At 44.3% G+C, this 18,355-nt stretch overlaps 1 protein-coding gene across 1 annotated transcript in view; it reads left to right on the top strand.

Moving 5' to 3' along the window:
• The window catches only part of LOC147894086 (shikimate kinase 3, chloroplastic-like), a 39,869-nt gene extending 23,074 nt beyond the window's left edge, over positions 1-16,795 (top strand). The window contains exon 10 of the mRNA XM_087384667.1: positions 16,285-16,795. Within this exon, the coding sequence (XP_087240793.1) occupies positions 16,285-16,353 (69 nt within the window). The 3' untranslated portion in view covers positions 16,354-16,795. The remainder of the gene's footprint in view (positions 1-16,284) is intronic.
• Positions 16,796-18,355: the final 1,560 nt, after the last annotated feature.

The following is an 18,355-nucleotide window of genomic DNA, read 5'->3' on the forward strand; positions in this document are numbered from 1 at the left end:
TTACAGTGAAAAACAGCAGTGTATTTTGCACTCTGTACTTCTGTACAATGACTGTAATCAGCCCCACAGTTGACACAGAACAGTACCTGACTGTACCAGAAAGTACAGAATCAGTAAATGACTGTTTGACTGTTCAAACCTGTCAACTTCAAGCTTCAAGATACCACTAAAACTTTATAACACAGTTTAGAGTAGGATTTAGGCAAAAGCCCCTTGATTGGAGGCAAAATTCTCAGAATTTTGAGTGCATTTACCGCTTCACTGACCACTGTAAGGCATTTAAATTGCTTCCCCCAGCACTGATATGCTTCCCCCAGCACTGATATGCAAAACCCCCAATTTGACTGGCACATTCAGTGCTCAAGTCTACAATGTAGTACTCAATGCAGCTTCTACTGTCCCGTGGGTCAACAAATGCATACGAATCCTGCAAGAATCAACTCCAAATAGGAGGATAAACGCAATGCGTGCGTATACAAGCCGATACTTGGCACTGGCTACAAAAGCCCCTTGATTCTGCAATTCAATGTTGAGGATTTCCTCACACAGTAGGCATAGACAGTTATGTGTTTCCCCCAATACCAGTAATGCTCACAATGAGCTCGAAGGATGCACCTGTACCTATAACACTGCCGGAGCAGTTGGAGAAATTCTGACGAGAGCTCGTAGGCCTGGCGGGCTGTCTTGGATGTGCGTAGGAGGAGTCGCCTGTGTGGCGACTTGTTGGACCGCTGGTGGCATCACCTATGCCACGACTTGGCGACCCGCTGAAGGCATCGCCTGTATGGGCGACGTTGGGCCCTGAAGGCGTCGCCTATGTGGCGCTGCTGCTGGTGTCGCCGCTGTTGGCGTCGCCTCTGTTGGCATCGCTGGTGGCGTTGCCTCTGTTGGCGTCGCTAGTGGCGTCGCTGTTGGCGTCGCCGGTAGTGATGCTGCTGGCGTCGCCACTTATGGCGTCGCTGGTAGCGCTGCTGCTGGCGATGGTTGGCCTCGATGGCTGATGGCGCTGGCAGCGCTGAATGCTGTCGGCCCTGCTGAAAGCAGCAGATCGATGCTGCTGCTAACGTCAAAGTGCAGTAGATCAGGCTGCTGCTGGCGCTGTTGCTGGACGAATGGGAGAAAGGTAGGCAGGCTCAAGCTCTGATACCAGTTGTGGGAGAGGAGAGCACACACAAAGGGATAAGGAGACACCAAAAGTGGTGGAGCAAAAGCTACTCCAGCTTATTCCTCTATCATATATATATGAGTATACATGGGCACTGTACAAGTGGGTGGGCACACTGCCCTTTACCCCAACAACAGCTATGGGACAGTTATGTACATCAATAAACAAATTGACTATGTCTACATTTTCACCTCAATATCTGGACCTTTGCCTTGAGAAGAGGAATCAGCCTGAGGGGAAGACAAAAGAGCAGCAACGTCCTCTTCTGGGAAGAGGGTACGATTGGCAGTGACTGCAGCCCAAGTCAAACCAATGCTAGAGTTTTTAGCTGGTTTCTTGGCCTGTGAAGATGCACTATTCCAAGTCCTGGATGGTAGAGGTCTCCTAGGAGAGAGAACTTTGCGAGGAGTTTGCCATCCTTCATCCAAAATTTTACCCTTCACATGAGACGGAGAGGCCGAAGGCATAGGAAGAGGAGCAGTAACATTTGAGACAGCTAGGGCCTTACCTTTATCTTGAACAGCAAAAAACTGTTTTACCCCTTTGTTTTTGACTACAGAATAGGCATTGGCATTCTTACTCTCAGGCGGAACCATTTCAGCTTGTACTGGCATCCTAGGAGGTCGGGAAAGGCATTGCGAAGCCATATGCCCAAATTGCTTGCATTCAAAGCAACCACTTGCAAACAGCCCCCATTTCAGCTTGTAGAAAGCACTGCCCATGGAAACATTATTGGCAGTAACTGAATAAGAAGCCGGTGTGGGATTATCTTTGTCCCACAAAATGCAAAAGCGATTCGAATTGCCATTTGGTCTCGGTGGACAAACCACCTTACCAAGAGAGGCTGCAATTTTCGGCAATAGAGAAGCCATGCACTGAGGAAAATCCACAACTTCTACCCATACAGGGCAGCGATGCCGAATCAATGCCTGATAATCCCTGGTAGGAGACCAGGGTAATACATGGACCATCTGTTGACCATAGAAGAGCGGGGAGTGCTCCAACAAAATTTGTCTGTGCTCTTCATCAGCCACTATCACTTCAAAAAAAACCCTCGCTGCATAATGCACTTTCTTGACATAGAAACCACCCAGGGTTCTAGTCAACCAATTGCCAACATCTGCTGTAGCAGCATGCATCCGTCTCAGAAAGAAAATAATGATGGCATGTTTGGCATAATCCTTCACGGAGTCGAAGATATCATCTACCTCAATCATGATACCTGTGGTAGGAACGGGATCATTCCAACTTTTCCTTGTATCCTCAAAGCCCTCATGCATTACTTCATATATCAACTGAGCCTGTGCAGAGGCATGTAGGGGGTCATCTAGACCCATCACATGCTTTTGCTTTTTACTCTGAAGTGATCTTTCTTTGTGAAAGGTCTTCTCATATGGACAATCCGCCATTGTAGCAAAGGGAGAGAAAGAATAGGAAAAGGACAGCAAGACAAGAGAAGAAAGAAAAATAGTAGGAAAGAAATAAAGAAATGAACGAATAAAAAAACACAGCAGGGCTGAACTGACTGACAGTACGGACAGGTAGGGAAAATGTCCGGACAAATGTACGAACAAAAGTACAGGCAAAGGTACGGACAAAGAAATGGTACGGACGAAGTACGGACAAAACATAGAAAGGACCGTACGGATAGTACGGAAAAAATCAGAGAAACGATCGAACAAAAATACATACAGTATGGACAGACGGACAGCAGCAGAATGGGCAGGAAACAAACAGACGGAAAAATCAGGGAAAAAAGGGAGTATGGATAGACGTACGGAAGCCCACCAAGCGTACGAAAACCCATGCGTACGAAAATGGAAGGCTCACGAGGACTGTATGGGACTAGAACGGAGACTGTACAGGAAACACACAAGGGCTGTATGCCAGGCTAGGTTGGGGCTGAGCAGGAGCTCTCTTGTCGTCCACTCCTCACCACTCACACACACACACACACACTCTCTCTCTTTCTCTCTCTCTCTCTCACACACACTTTTTTTTGGTGAAGAAATCTTTTATTGCTGTAAAATAATTACATTCATAGTTACTTCGAAACTGAAGTAACTATTACTCAACTAAAGATCTCAGTATAAGCTGTATACATATCATGATCAATCAAACGAGTCTGAACACAATCATAAAATGATTGTTGCAGAGATCGTTTGAAAAAGATAAAGGATGAAAAAAGGGGATCACCAAAGACTCTATGATTTCTGTCCATCCATAAAGTCCATAGTGCCCAGTAGCGTACCCATATAAAAAATAAATCAAAACCCTGTCTCAGTGGATGAAAACCAAACAACCAGAAAAGCCTGCCAAAAGTAGCAGTAGGAAATCTCGCTCGAAGCCTCTATCGAATGAGAGCGATGAAGGTGCAAGTATGTGGACAGAACCAAAAAATGTGTAGCACAGATTCAGTGGGGTGTAAGCATCTATGACAAACAGTCAGAGCAATATGTCTGTGTGCAAGTAGCTGGCCAGATGGAAAAATGCCAAGCAGGACTCGCCAAAGAAAAAGCTGTTGTCGAAGAGGGACGTTGTAATGCCAAAGGAGACGCAGCCTTTTGCTCCACCACTTTAGTGGGCGATCCATATGCCAAACAGTATTTGCTCTGTCAGAAATCCAAGGTAGAAGTAATAGCACTTTATACAGTGATGGCATTGTAATATGTGAGAACTTCAAGGGACGGGCTGAAGAGTAAGAAGAGCGTAAAATCCAATCCTCAAGCCTGTTCTAAAGTTCCATGCGAGGTACTGGCAAAAACGGTTGAAGCATTGCTGAAATCTGATGCCAGAGAGGACGATAATGAGCTTCCAAACTGTATTTGCTGGCAGCCATGGAAAAGGATAAAAGTGTGCGATCATCCTGAAGTACATCTGCCACATAAGTGATGCCTTTGAAGGAGAGAAAGTAAGAACGTCTTGGTTCTTGAATGGCCAAAGAAGGGTGGAATACTTTAGACCAATAAATATTCTTAGCCCTCAAGGAGTTTCCCGACAAAGAGTCTCGGCCATGCCATTCCAAGTGGGATAAGATATGTTTCCAATCAAGAAGGAGGTGAGACAAAAGGGCAGCCTCTGATCTTGCCTTGGATAGAGCCAAATATGAAATCCCATGGAGTGGGCTGCCAATGCCCAAATACAGAAGTATGGATATGTAATAAGAGAGAGCGGATCATTAAAGCCCACGGCTGATCTCCTTGCATAAACTGCAACATCATTTTTCCTCTGTGAGCAAGTAAATGCATGTGAATATTGAGAATGTTCAGACCTCCATGCATCTTTGGAGAACAGAGACGATGCATAGAGAGTAATCTGAGACTTTTCTTGCCATTTTTAGCACACCTGAAAATTTCCATGATAGCTGACATAAAGGAGTTCAGCTCTACCTTAGTGAACATAATGAGTGGCAGATAAAACTGTATGTATGCTATCAAAATGGATTGTGCAACTCTCTCTCTCTCTCTCTCTCTCTCTCTCTCTCTTTTTGTAAAATCCAGTGTATTTATATTCTCATAAATTTACAAGATGGGAAGTCTCCCACACACTGACATTAGATTCCAAAAGAGAGCCCAATGGAAGAACTCAAAAACAGGTAGAGAACACTTCAAGGCTAGTAGCATCCAAGTCCCTTGCAGCAAAACTGTCATATAAGGATTGCTTGAGGGGCATTCTGAAGAGGATATATGCCTGAGGAAACTGTTGACCCCCATCCTAGAATGCAGTCTCTGTGTCTAAATGGTCCATAGTACCCAAAAGCGAGTCCAGTGAAAGAAGAGGAGGAATGGAGACATCTGAGATGAGAGGCATCCAAACATCTAGAAGAGTTTCCCAAATCTGATAGAGGGAAATTGAAGCCGCAGCAAATGGGAAACATGAGTGATCAATATGCGAGAGTGTGGGCAAGACCATAATAGGTGAGGAACTGTCTCGCAGTGATGAGAGCAACGGGGGCAGGAAGGGGAAGCAATGCGGCGTGCTGCCAATTTCACCCCAATGGAAAAAGCTCCCACTATACATCTCCAAAAGAAAAGCCTCTGTTTCAATGGCAATTTGGCTTTCCAGATTTTCATGAGTCGTGATTGCCACCATGATAAAGGCCTATCCAAATTCCAAAGAGTGTTGGCATGCTTGTCAATCCATGGCGGTGGAAGAAGAAATTTGTAGACCTTCGAGGAGGTCAGATTGTGCATTGAGAGCGTATGGGTAGCAGGAGGTAAGGAAGTCAAATTCCAGTCCAGTAATCTGTCCTGTACAAACAGTGGAGGAACCGGAACAAATGGCTGCAACATAGTTGAAAGTATTCTCCAAATGGACCTATGATGCAGACCCAAGGAGAATGTCCTGCAAGCTTGTGGAAATGAAAGCATACAACCTTGTTGGATCCACAACATCGCCAACAAATCTTATGCCCAATTTCATGAGATTGTATGCTTTAATAGGTGCCTGTAAAGCGAGAGGCAATTCAAACACCTTGCTCCAATGGATGCTTTCCAAGCGAAAAGAATTACCATGATGAGAGGAAGCACTTGTCCATTTTGCATATGAGAGAATTCTCTTCCAATCATGAATAAAAGCAGTAGAAATAGGGCAACCAGGAATTTTCCCCTGAAATGTGGTCATGACTGCTTCCCAGTGATCTGTAATCCAATGCCCATATGCATGGGACGCCATGTTTCCACACATAGCTGCTAACATAATAGCCCATGGCTGTTTTTGCTGAAAAAAATCAGCAATCATAGTGCTCTTTCTTGCCAACATATGAACCTGGAGATTGAGAATATTCAGCCCCCCATGCGTCTTGGGTGAGCAAATAGATTGCATAGGTAGTAGTCGCAAAGCCTTTTTATGAGATTTGCTTTTCCAAAATATCTCCATAGCCTGGGACATATAGGAAGCCAAATGCTTGAAAGACCAGGGAAGAAGAGGCAAATAAAATTGCACATATGCCATAATGATGGACTGTACTATCCGAAGTCGAACATGTAGGGGCCAAGTGGACAAATGCCAGTATTCCAGCTTCTTGTTGATCTTTTGAAGCACCCATTTGAGTTGTTGTTGCGGGGTAATATTCCAGCCAATGGGGTAGCCTAGATGCCTCACAATAGTGTGGGAAGAGATAATGTGACCTGGCCAGAGAAGTGCATGCCAATCAGCTTCTTTCAAAGCTAGAAGTTTTGATTTCTGAAAATTGATTTGCAGTCAAGTAGCTATGCCAAAGTCATTCAGTGTATGCATCAAGTGAGAAAGGTCACTTTGAGAATTCCTGGGCATAAAGTATGAATCATCAGAGTATGCCTGTGCAAGAAATGACTGTGCACCTGGAATTTGCAAGCCATGAAGCTGTCCTGTATCTGCAAGATAGTCCATATGCAACAGTAACGGATGGGTGGCAATGGCATACAGTAAAGAACTAAGAGGGCAACCCTGTCTCACTGAGCGGGTCATAGTCTAGGTTCTTGACAACCCACCACTAATCAAGCACTGCGCCGTGGCCTGAGAATAGAGCCAGTAGATGATACGGACGAGCCGAGGGCCAAATCCCAATTTATGCATAGTCTGAGAGAGAAAATCCCAATGGACAGTATCAAATGCTTTCGCAATGTCTACTTGCAGAATGAGAACATCTTGTTTAGAATATTTGGCATACTCAATCGCAAGCAAGGCATTGGAGATATTGTCAATGATCTGCCTTCTGGGGACAAACCCATACTGCCTAGGATGAAGTCCTGCTTGCAAAAAGAAGCGAACCCTGAGGACAATCATTTTAGCAATGAGTTTGTAAATGACAGGCATGAGAGATATAGGCCGCCAATCATCCATCGTCTCACACAACCTTTTTTTGGGAATCGATTTGACTAGGCCATGTTTCCAGGATGGGGGAAGAGATTGTTTTGCCCAAGCATGATTGATCATTAGAAGAAGAGTGTTCTTGAGATCACCCCAAAATGCACGGAAAAATTCAACAGTCAGTCCATCCCAACCAGGAGAGCTGCTTTTGCGTAGATGACTCAAAGCATCATCCAGTTCATTGAGCATAAAAGGCTGCTCCAATGCATGAGCCCGTTCCCGAGACAATATAGGCTGGACATGCATAAGAAATTGAGACCTAGCTGCATTCACTTGCATCAAATGATCAGGCTGAAGAGAAAGGAGATGCTGGAAATGACTAGAACATTGCGATTCCAATTTTGATTTGGAAGTGGTCCAGGTGCCATCATCTTTCTTGATCCTGCAAATATCCTCCTTTCGCCTATCCGCATGAAGACTTTTAAAAAAGGCTTTGGAGGAGCAGCCCTTATCCAAAAGGGGTTTCATGCGAGCTCGGATTTGCCACTTCTTTAATTTGCGAAGATCATTTTTGGTGGATGATATGAACCGCATAAGCACAAGAATCCTGTTCAGAAGAGGTAAGCTGCCTATGAGAACTGATTGCATCCATTTGCTGCTTGTGAGACTGAGCCCATTTCAGCTTGAGCCTGAGGTTTCCCATGTAACTCCGTCCATAATCTTGAATAACAGCCTGTAAGCGATGAGCAAGACTGATCCAAGCAAAATCCATATCCTCCTGAGCATGTAAGAGGAGGGGACGGACAGCCACTCTCACCATGTTCTGAAATTGTTGATGAAGCAAATAAGCACTATTAACATGAAGCAGGCGACGACCAAAAAAAGGCATATCATCTGTCAGAGGTGCTATTGATAATGTCAAGCATACTGGAAAATGATCAGATAGCAAGAGAGAATGATCAACCCATAGTGTACATGTAAAATCAGCATACTGCTGAGCATGCAGCAAATACCATCTGTCAAGTCGAGCACAGTAATGAGTAAAGGCATTGTGATGATATGTATAACCCATATCTCTGTCCCTTGTTGAGAGCCATAAATCTTCTGCATGCAGGGATGAGAGCATATCTTCCCAATGTCGAAGCTCAGTGGGGATCATGTGAGAGCGATGAGTGGTATTGTCTTGAGTGGCAGGCGAGTTGTTAAAGTCTCCACACAAAAAAGCATTGGACAGCCATATTGTTTGAGGGAGGCCCACATTTGAGCTCTAGTCGCAGAGGTTTGTGAGGCATAAACAGATGCTATTTCATAGAGATCAGCCTGCCAGATGCACCTGATCACCATCCATCGACCCTGAGGGTCATTGTAAGCAACCGTGGGCTGCATATCATGTTTTACCAGCATGCAGACCCCCGAAAAGTGCATTGTACCAGCATAAAAAATATCATAACCAGCATAGTGGCCTTGCTGGCCAGCCACGAAGTGTTGGTTGTGTTCCTGTAAAGACACATCGGGATGCATTCTATGTACATAATGCCAGAAAAGTCTCCACTTATTGACATTGCAAAGACCCTGAACATTGTATGTAATGCAAGTAATTGAAGTAGACATAGAAGATATGTACAGTCAAACCAAAAAGCAGAGTAAAATATAAGCTGTCAGGCCTCAGCCATGACATCAATATCCACCTGGCCTCCTGGATCATTAGCTCTATGATCCTCATCATTGTCACATACAGGGATGCCCCTTTTTAACACATCAACCCACAGTTGAGAAGCAAGGCTGTCAGCGGGGGTAGAAGTCTGACCAGGGGTAGAAGTTGAAGCATCCCAATGGCGAGATTGTAGCAGACGTGGTTTAAGAGCGAATACCTTTTTGGGTTGCTGCCAGGCACCCTGGGTAGAGGCATGAGATTCTGAAATTTTGCCCTTCCCCTTATCCTTTTGCTTGGCTGAAACCTGAACCACATTTTCTTTGGAAGGGACAGATTTGGATGCCACATCACCTAGTTTGCTAGGCATAGCCTTAGACCCCGGGGCATAAGTTGGGGGGGGAGTATTTTCTGGAGCAATAGCTGTAGGTGGGAGCTGATGCAGCACTGTAGGACACTGTGAGGCTAGGTGGCCAAACTTATGGCATGTGAAACAAGCATCTGCAAAAACTCCCCATTTCAAATCAAAATATTTTTCACCGAGGGGAACATCCTCCACTTCTACCGCAATGGAAGGAGGGGTTGGGTGATCTGTATCCCAAAGAATACAAAAGCGATTGCGATTACCCGAGGGACGGGGTGGGCATACAACTTGCCCCAAAGTGGCTGCCAAGCTTGGTAACTCAGCCCTCATATAGTCCGGAAAATCCACTACCTCAACCCATACGGGGCAGTGATGTCGAATGAGGCTGTGGTAATACTTGTTTGGCGACCATGGCATGACATGCACCATTTGTCTGCTATAGAATAAGGGCGACATCTCCAATATCTGCTGACGATATGAGGCATCCAAAAAATGCACTTCATAAAAACCCTTGGAAGCAAAGTATACTCCTTCAACAAAGCAACCTCCCAACAATGCCTGAACCCACTGGGCCACATCATTTGCTGAAGGTAACTTTCCTGGGAAAAAAATGATAACTGCTTGCTGAGAGAACTTTCGAAGAGGAGCAACCAATGAAGGCAGCTTCAACTTATATTTGATGGCCAGGGGAGGTTTGGCCCACTCCTTCCGGCTGTGATGAAATTCATCTTTAAGCATGTCAAAAACATAGTGAGCGTCTACAGAATCTGCAGTAGAGAAATCAACTTGCTGTCTTTTGGAGTCTCGGGACGACTCCTTGCGAGAGTAACTTTTGAACTGGTCCTCCATGAAGAGAAGCAGGACGGGATTGAAGAAATGGCAGAGACGGAACAGAACTGTACGGACAAGAAACGGGGTGGAAGTGCAAACTGTACGGAATGTACAAATCGTACGGATGTACGGAAGAGAGTCTACGGGGGTTGAGTCGTACGGAAGGTGACAGGATGCGCAGAGGCTATACGGAATGCAGAAATGGAAGGGGCTGTTGACGCAAAACGGCGAGGCAGGCTGTACGGAAAAGGACGGAGGGTACGGAAATACAGCGTGGATGAAGATCAAAGGACGAGTAGATGTGGTCGGGTTGCACAGGGAAGAGGCAAGCTGTCTATACGACGTCCGTACAGTTGTATGGGCAAAGCGCAGGGCTGTACGGAGGCCTGACGCAGACCTGTACGGGGGCTCAGGGAGGCTGAGCAGCAACCCTCACGACCTCACCACCATCTCTCACACACTAGGTTCACACCAAGAAAACACACACACACACACACCCTCTCTCTCTCTCTCTGACACACACACACACACACACACACGTGCGCGCGCACTACACACACACGCACAAACATAGACTTGTCATGCTCTTGGGCGCCTGCTCTGCTGCTCTGCATTGACTCCGCTGTTGGTCCATGCTACCCTCATGTCTGCTATCTTCTCATCCTCTACTCCGATGTGTCTTGGGGTTGACTCAAAGGCAAGAGAATTAGTGTCGTGTCTCTGTGCCTGATCAGTGTCATGTGGTGTTGTTTCCTGTTGCTGTTTGATCTAGTGTAGCAGAGTCTCTTTGTGTCAACACATCTCCATTAGAAAGAGACCATCATAAACTTGATCATGGAAGTGAATCAAACGGGAGAGTGGGCCGAACCCATGTTTCTTCTGAAAGAAGCAATGATAGTGTCCTCGGATCTCATAGTAAGCAGGTCAAATACATAGGAAGTCCTCCTCTGTCTCCATTGCTGCCAGTGTGCATAGCCTCTACGAGTCTGCTACTCTCTGAGTGTGCCTGTGGCCCTCCTTGCCTCGATCCTTAACTGGTGAGACGAGACATGCATCTATCCTATGGCAATCCTCAGCGCATAGGTAACCTGTCTGTCCTCCAAATACTGGGGCCTTAATTGGTGAGACGAGACATGCATCTATCCTATGGCAATCCTCAGCACATAGGTAACCTGTCTGTCCTCCAAATATTGGGGCCTGATGATTAGTCCCTCCTTTGAGACTCTCAAGAAGTGGTCCCGGTAGAATTGGATCTTGGTAGGGAACTACTGGTCCCCTCCCCAAGTCCGTGATGTGTATAACGGGAGTAGGTCCAACCGTATGATATGGTTGATCTCATCTTATGGGATCTAGAGGGATAGGCAGTCCAAACTATATTGAGAGAGAGAGAGAGAGTTTTAATTAGAAGTCTATGGAAGACCGAAGGGTCTACGCATGAATCATAAGGATAGCAATGCTCCAAGAGAAATCTCTAAGCTCATGGAGAAAATGGGGCTGGCAATACTGTGATGATCGTGTGAAGGTTGGCGGAGAGGTCAAGACTAAGAGGGTTGCATGAGGTTGCGGTGGCATAAAGCCTATGATAGAGCATTGACGTCTGCCGGTATGTGTGCTGTGCTGTGCTCTCCTAGTTGTGGCCTTGTGGCGGACAAGTGCCACCGCCACTTCCGTTGGTCGTTCCTCTAATCTGGTGAGCATGGAGGGAAGGTCCCCTAGTTTGATCTGTGTATCTATATATCTACGCACTAAAACATGCATGCACCCCCCCCCCCCCCCACCCCCAAACACACACACACAGTTTATTGAAAGACACACTTTTTTTTGGGTAATATCCAGTGCAATATATTTATATGCTCATAAATTTACATGATGGGAGGTCTTTGAAATGGAGAGTATCCCAAAGATCAGAAACATAAAAAGAAAAGCTCTATGCAAGAAGCATCCATATCACCCTAATGGCAGGCATCATATAAGGATTGCCGCAATGAGGCTCGGAAAGATTCATATGACTTGTAAATCTGCCGACCCAAGTATGCCAAATGATGCTCACTCCAGATTGTCCAAAGAGCCCAATATCTCACCCAAGAGAGAAATAGTGAGTATTGAGACAAAGACTTCATAAATCTGCCAAAGAGCCAGAAATGTTTCCCAAATTTGTGACTCGGGAAACGGATCCAAAGATAATATGAAATTCTCGTGAGGAGGATCCTAGTACACGGGCAGTGCCAAAACAAATGAATAACAGTCTCTGAAGGAGCCTGATATCTTAAACATGTGGATGTATCTTGATCATCTTACAAACACAGGACAGATGACTGGTCTTAAAATCCCTGGGGCTGCATCTTTTTTGGCACAAGCATATGCTGATGATTCCTTTTTTATGCCACAGAATTCTCCCCAGGAAGTTTACGCTTATGACCACTCTTTCATTGTATGGTTTGGCAGCGGGATTGCATGTCAATTTTGACAAATCTAAATTACTTCCCCTGAAACAATGTGATTGGCATTCTATTCTTTGGCCAGGTCAAGTGGTGCATTCCAAAGATGTAGTCAGGCATTTGGGATATCCCATAGGATGGCATATCACCAGGAAGCAGCAGCTAAAATGGATCTTCCAAAGACTTCAACATAAACTGGAATACTGGAAGATTTCTACTTGGCCTCTTCATGTCAGGCTCAGAATAGTACAGTCCATTGTAATGTCCTATGTTGAGTTCTATTTGCCTTTGCTGAATTGGTCCTCTAGGGATATTTCAGCCTTTATGTCTCAAGCTATGGAGATATTATGGAGGACAAAAACTGCTGTGAAAGCATTGAGACTGATGAAGATGGAAATGGTGTGCTCTCCTAGGATGCATGGTGGACTTAATGTCCTCAATATAAGATATCATGTGCTTGCAAGGAAGGCGACTATACTGCATACTTTTTTCCGCCAACAACAGCCATGGACTTGTATGCTAGCATCCATGTGTGTCAACATGAGGACTTGTGCTTATGGTCATTGGACTACTGATCATTGGGAGGTTGTCATTGGCAGATTTGTAGGGAAGATACTTGGCTGTCCTTTCTCTACTGCTTTGATACTTGACTGGAAACAAGTACTTTCTAAGGTCAAATGAACTCCTGATAATTGCTCGGGGACAAACTCAATGAGGAAAGAAAGTATTCATTGGAGTGCCATCTTTGACATTCCACTCGCTTTACAGGAACCTGTTCGGGCATACAATCTCATGAAATTGGGAATTAGATACATACATGATGTGGTAGATGATCAGGGATATGTCTTATCTTTTCCTCAGGCCACTGCTTCCTATGCATTGGGAATGCATCATAGGCCTATATGGAAGAAAATTGCTGATTTATCACATCCTTTTCTACGTGTTCCTCTTGTGGCTGACACAGACAGGCTTACGGATTGGCAATTGCAACCCTCTGCTACATGCACTCATCCTGTTCCTCTTCCTGCCTTAACCTCCATCAAAGCCTATAGGCTTCTTCAGCCTGCTCCATGGATTCAGCAATATGCTAATTCTATGTGGCATATAAGGAAGCCCCTCTCATGGTGGCGGAAGAATCTCGGGATGTTATGGAAGTGTAAAATGCCATTGAAACAAAGACTTTTTCTTTGGAGATGTATGACAGGTACATTGTCAGTGGGGGTCACACTTATTGAAAGACACACACACACACACGCACACACACACACACACATAGTTTATTGAAAGACTGAAGGGTATATGAGATTGAAAGAACTTGATACAATGAGATGAAAGGGTGGAGCCTCTAAGCAAGCATCAACACCCATGACGAATACAAGAAAAGCCATAATCATAAGGATACCAATACAGCTCATGGAGAAGATGGGGGTCTCGCAGTACTGTGATGATCATTTGGAGGATGGTGAAGAGGTCAAGCCTAAGAGGGGGTTGGTGATGTTTGAGGGTGTGGTGGCATAAAGCTTGCAATAGAGTACTGGCATAAAGCTTGCAATAGAGTACTGACGGCTGTCAGTATGTGTGTTTCGCTTTTGTCTCCTAGCTTGGTCCAGCAACAAACAAGTGGCACCGTCACTTCCATCGGTTGTGCCTGTGGTCTGGTGAGCATGGAGGGAAGGTCCCCTAGGCTGATTTGTGCCTCAACCCACTGGCAGGTCTTCCATGTCTCTCACTCTGGTCGTTGGATCTGCCGTCTCCTTGAGTGGTGGCTGCTGTCTACCTGAAAAATGCAATGATCATGCTTTGTGTGGAGTATGGCTGTACACCCTGATCTCACCCATGTGCCCTAAGCAAATATATAAATTTCTCATGATTATATGTAAATTGCAGATTATGAGCGCATTGAGATTTGTGGTCTTGGAGAGTTTGAGGGGAAAATGCAGCATTTATTATTAAAATTGGGACTTTTGCAGTTGTGATGAATTTTACTTAATCTCAGCAAGAGTCTTGGTGTGCCTTCAGCAGGTCTTGTGCTCATTTTGATTGCAATTTGATCAAGTTTCAATCACAAAATGGCTTACTGATCAGATGAACGATGCATACCGGTTGGAAGGATAATTTAACTACAACATTCTGAAGCTCAAGCTACAGAATTGCCTCTAAGCTCTTGATTTATGAGAGATTGTGGATGGCATAGAAAAGAAGACAGAGATAGGTGCTAGTGAAATTGCAGACTTGTAAATGGCAAAGAAAGGCACTTGTAATCATGAATCTCGAAGTACAGAAACATGTTATTCCTTAGATGGAGCGAGTGCCCCTTTTTTATGCTACTTGAAGAACTTGTATGCAAGAGGAATACATCACGTATTTTCCTGTGAAGAACATGCGATACTCTCTTCGACTAGGAGATGTGAAAGCATTTTATTTGACACCCAAGCTCCTTCTGAACCATTCTTTTATATTGACAAAACACTATGAAAGCATCACTCTTTGTTTTCAAAAAGAACACCCATATCATGTGGTTGAAATTATCTATAAAGATAATATAAGACCTTGCTCCTCCTGGGGTTACATTATCCGTAGGACCCCAAGTATCAAAGTGCACTATTTTTAAAGGATATTTACTTACTCTCCCCCTCTTCGAATCTTTTTTTCTCACTGGTACCAGCTGTCAGAGGTGTTCCACCTCTTGTTTAAGACCCTGTGAACTTCTTCTATGTCCTGCTTTGGGGTGGGGATAGGCAGGAGATGAGAGGAGTTTACCTAGATGAACTCTTTCCAGTAAACAAGGATGGAGCCCCCCTTGCAGGGAGTATCCCCTTCCCACATCTGAATCCTACTCATGACTAGTTGTTGATCTTGATTGGTCAACCGGGATTCTTTTCTGATTTCATGCCATCTTTTCCATCTGAATTCCCCTTTTATCCAAAGTCGTCCCCAGCTTTGAAGTCCCTTGTTGAACAACATGTTGTTCCTAAGGAAAATCCTGGTCAGGTAGAGGAGGGGTCTTTATAACAGTAGAGACCCATATTAAGTTCAAGGTCATGAAGGCTCCTTTCCAAAAAAAATAAATTCTGTTTTGATAGCCTCAGGCTCTCCACGTAGATTTCCAAAGGGAACTTTGTACGATTGGATATATTCTAGTCTCACAAAGGTATATAGATTTTCAAAGGGAACTTCCTTTGGTTGAGCAGGGATATGGGTTACACAGGGAGACAGTATGGGGTAACTTCCATTTGGGAGCCCTTGTGGGTCTGATTGTTGAGAATTTCCTGAGGAGCAGTTGTGACCAATCCTTGTTGGGGTTTAAGATGTCCTTGATGATCATTGTTGCAGCTAACTTGTGAGCAGAGGCTTGCACATCTACTACTCCAGATGGGATTTTTACATCAGACCACCCATTCAGCTTATTGTATCAGCTTCTTTTCAGTCTCATAGAGCCTTTGGTCTTTCAAAAACTTTTAATAAACTTTCTTTCTTTCACCGTGGTTATAGCTTCAATTTTCAACTTGCAAGACTAGAGCGTTCTTGCTCTAAGAATAATTAAAATGCAGTACATCTAAGATGATTTCTTGTTTGGGTCTAATGACTATTGGTTTTTCCAATAAGGGAAGCCTGAAATATGTATTTGACAGACAAGTGATTGAAATCATGATCAGAACTCTGATATTTACATTGGGAGGTTGACCTCCCCCCTTTACTAGTATTTTCTAGAGTTTGGTTGTGGATATCCACATCCAATTGCATTTATGGAGTTCCAAATGGGGTATATAGATGAAGATGAATCTTTATAGACTGGTCACATATATAGGAAACAGTACTTTATTTCTTCTTAGTTGTTCATGTTTTACAGGTTGACCAGCCTTTTGTATCATGAATGGTACTGATGTAATGTGTACATATATAGGAAACAGTACTTTATTTCTTCTTAGTTGTTCATGTTTTACAGGTTGACCAGCCTTTTGTATCATGAATGGTGATGTAATGTGTTCTTTAGGCTTTGAAAGGTTTTAAATCAGAAACTTACAGTCTATGTTACCAATTACAGGTGCTTGAAGAAATCAAGAAGCTGATTATATGTAAAAAGCAAAATAATACTGCATCGCAGCTTGAATAGTCTGTCTCAGCGCTGGGAGGGATCACCTGAAGTTGTAATGAGAGCGGCAGATTTCAAAATCTTGGTAAATGAATCACTGCAGCTGCATAGGGTTCATAGTTGATATTATGGGTGAGCCTTGCTAGGCACGACTTGACTTCATATGTTCATTGATCCTGCTGGAGCTGGAGGGTTATCATGTATGCATTGAAAGGAGGTCTGAAGTAGTGTACAGGTCTCAATAACTATTTCTGTACCGTGGCAACTCTCCAGCATTGGGACTATTTCTCATTCGAGTTAACATATTCAGCTTGAACAGAAAATAATGAGAGCAAAATTATTTTCCAAGCAAATCTTGGGCATTATTGAAACGTAGCTCTTCTCTATCAGTTGGGAGAGAGTAATGCTATTTGTAAAGCAATCGGTATTTGTAATATCTCTCTTTGGAATCTTTTGGCAGCTCCTGACTAAGTTATCTACCTTGCTTGTCAAAGGTTTTTGTAGACATTCTAGCTGTTTTTGAACGTTTAAAAATAGTGCATGTTCTTTCTTTCTTGTTTATCTATGCCATGGCAAAGTAAATTTCATTAGAGCACTGAATTCTTTTCGAAACACTGCAATATGTTCAACATAAGTTGACAGATAGCATCGCTAACAAGTATGGAGGCAAAGTTGACTCCTTAGTGATCCTCATGTAGAAAAAATCCATTGTGCAGTGAGTAGCATTTTGCATCTAAGAAGACACTACAGCGTTTCTTTGAAGCCATATAAGCCACAGAAGATTACTCAGTTCAGTCCAGTTGCCCTTGTACCTTGGTGGTGCATCCTGAACAGCATTATTGTGAAGTTGAAAGAAAAAATCCCCCCATGTGAACTACACCTTCCCCCTCACTCTTTGAAAACCTGCAGGTCAGGAATAGACGAGCAATGTGCTCCGGAGTCCTACACCTCTGCCCACCAGCTGATGTACATCTTCCCACACAATATTTGAAAACCTGGAGTTCAGGAACAGATGAGCAATATTTTCTACGACTCTGGCATAACTAACTGCCCTTGCCAATGGCAACAGCTCTGCATCCTGTCCAAACTGCTTTGTGCATAAGTAGCCATAGGAGGCAAGACTGTTTCTTAGGAGTGATCCTATCCCAAATAATGGCCTCCCATTCCACACAGAAAGAAGGAATTCGGTATTGTTTTCAAACAATAGTTTTTGTGCCATCTTCCCTCCCCTCTCATCCTCAATTATTAATGCTCTCGGTGGATCTACAGGCAGGTCCTTGAGGACACATGCCTGAGGATTGCCTCTTGGGCATACAAATATTTCCTGCTCGACCCCTGAGAACTGACCTAGTGGGGCGCGTAACGTCTCCATCTAGCAAAACATGCGAGAGGGAGATCATGAAATTCTACCCATATTGGAGCCTTTTACGGAGGGGTTTTTTTTGGCGAGAAATCTGGAACCCACATTAGGACAAAAAGTGGTTGGTTTCTAATTGTCCATGTTCCATTACGAATCACCAACGTAGCCATTTTTGGCTTATCAAAAAGGAAAATTGGCAGACTCCTGGCTCTCCCCTGAACTCCATGAGGTATGGAGCTTAGACCAACCGTATGATTTGGTTGATCTCATGCCATGGGATCAAGGGAGACGTGGCATCCAAGTAGGGGGGGAGTCAATCCATTTGAATACTCTCACGGGAAAACCATTTGAATATACATGTGTACTAGTGCCAACCTCGGTAGTCTCCAACTGAGCAAGGCGCAAACCCTGTAAAGATATGTCACCGTCTGAAAGATAGCATCAATATGAAGTGGTGTCATGGCGAACTCTAGCTGTACTATCTAATGAGAGTAGGTCTTAGTTCCAATCATCTTGGATCCTATAATAACCTAGTCTCTGAAATCTCTACCAATCACCTGTCGACGGATCACCTTCTCAGAAGGGAGCGGCATACATGGATGTTGGCCTCACTAGTAGATTAAATAGCCCCACCCTTCATCGAGGAGTCCTGGAAGTGTGCCC

Source organism: Dipteris shenzhenensis, chromosome 14 (genome assembly GCF_047967505.1).
Source record: "Dipteris shenzhenensis isolate YYH24624 ecotype China chromosome 14, Dip_SZ_1.0, whole genome shotgun sequence".
NCBI lineage: Eukaryota > Viridiplantae > Streptophyta > Polypodiopsida > Gleicheniales > Dipteridaceae > Dipteris > Dipteris shenzhenensis.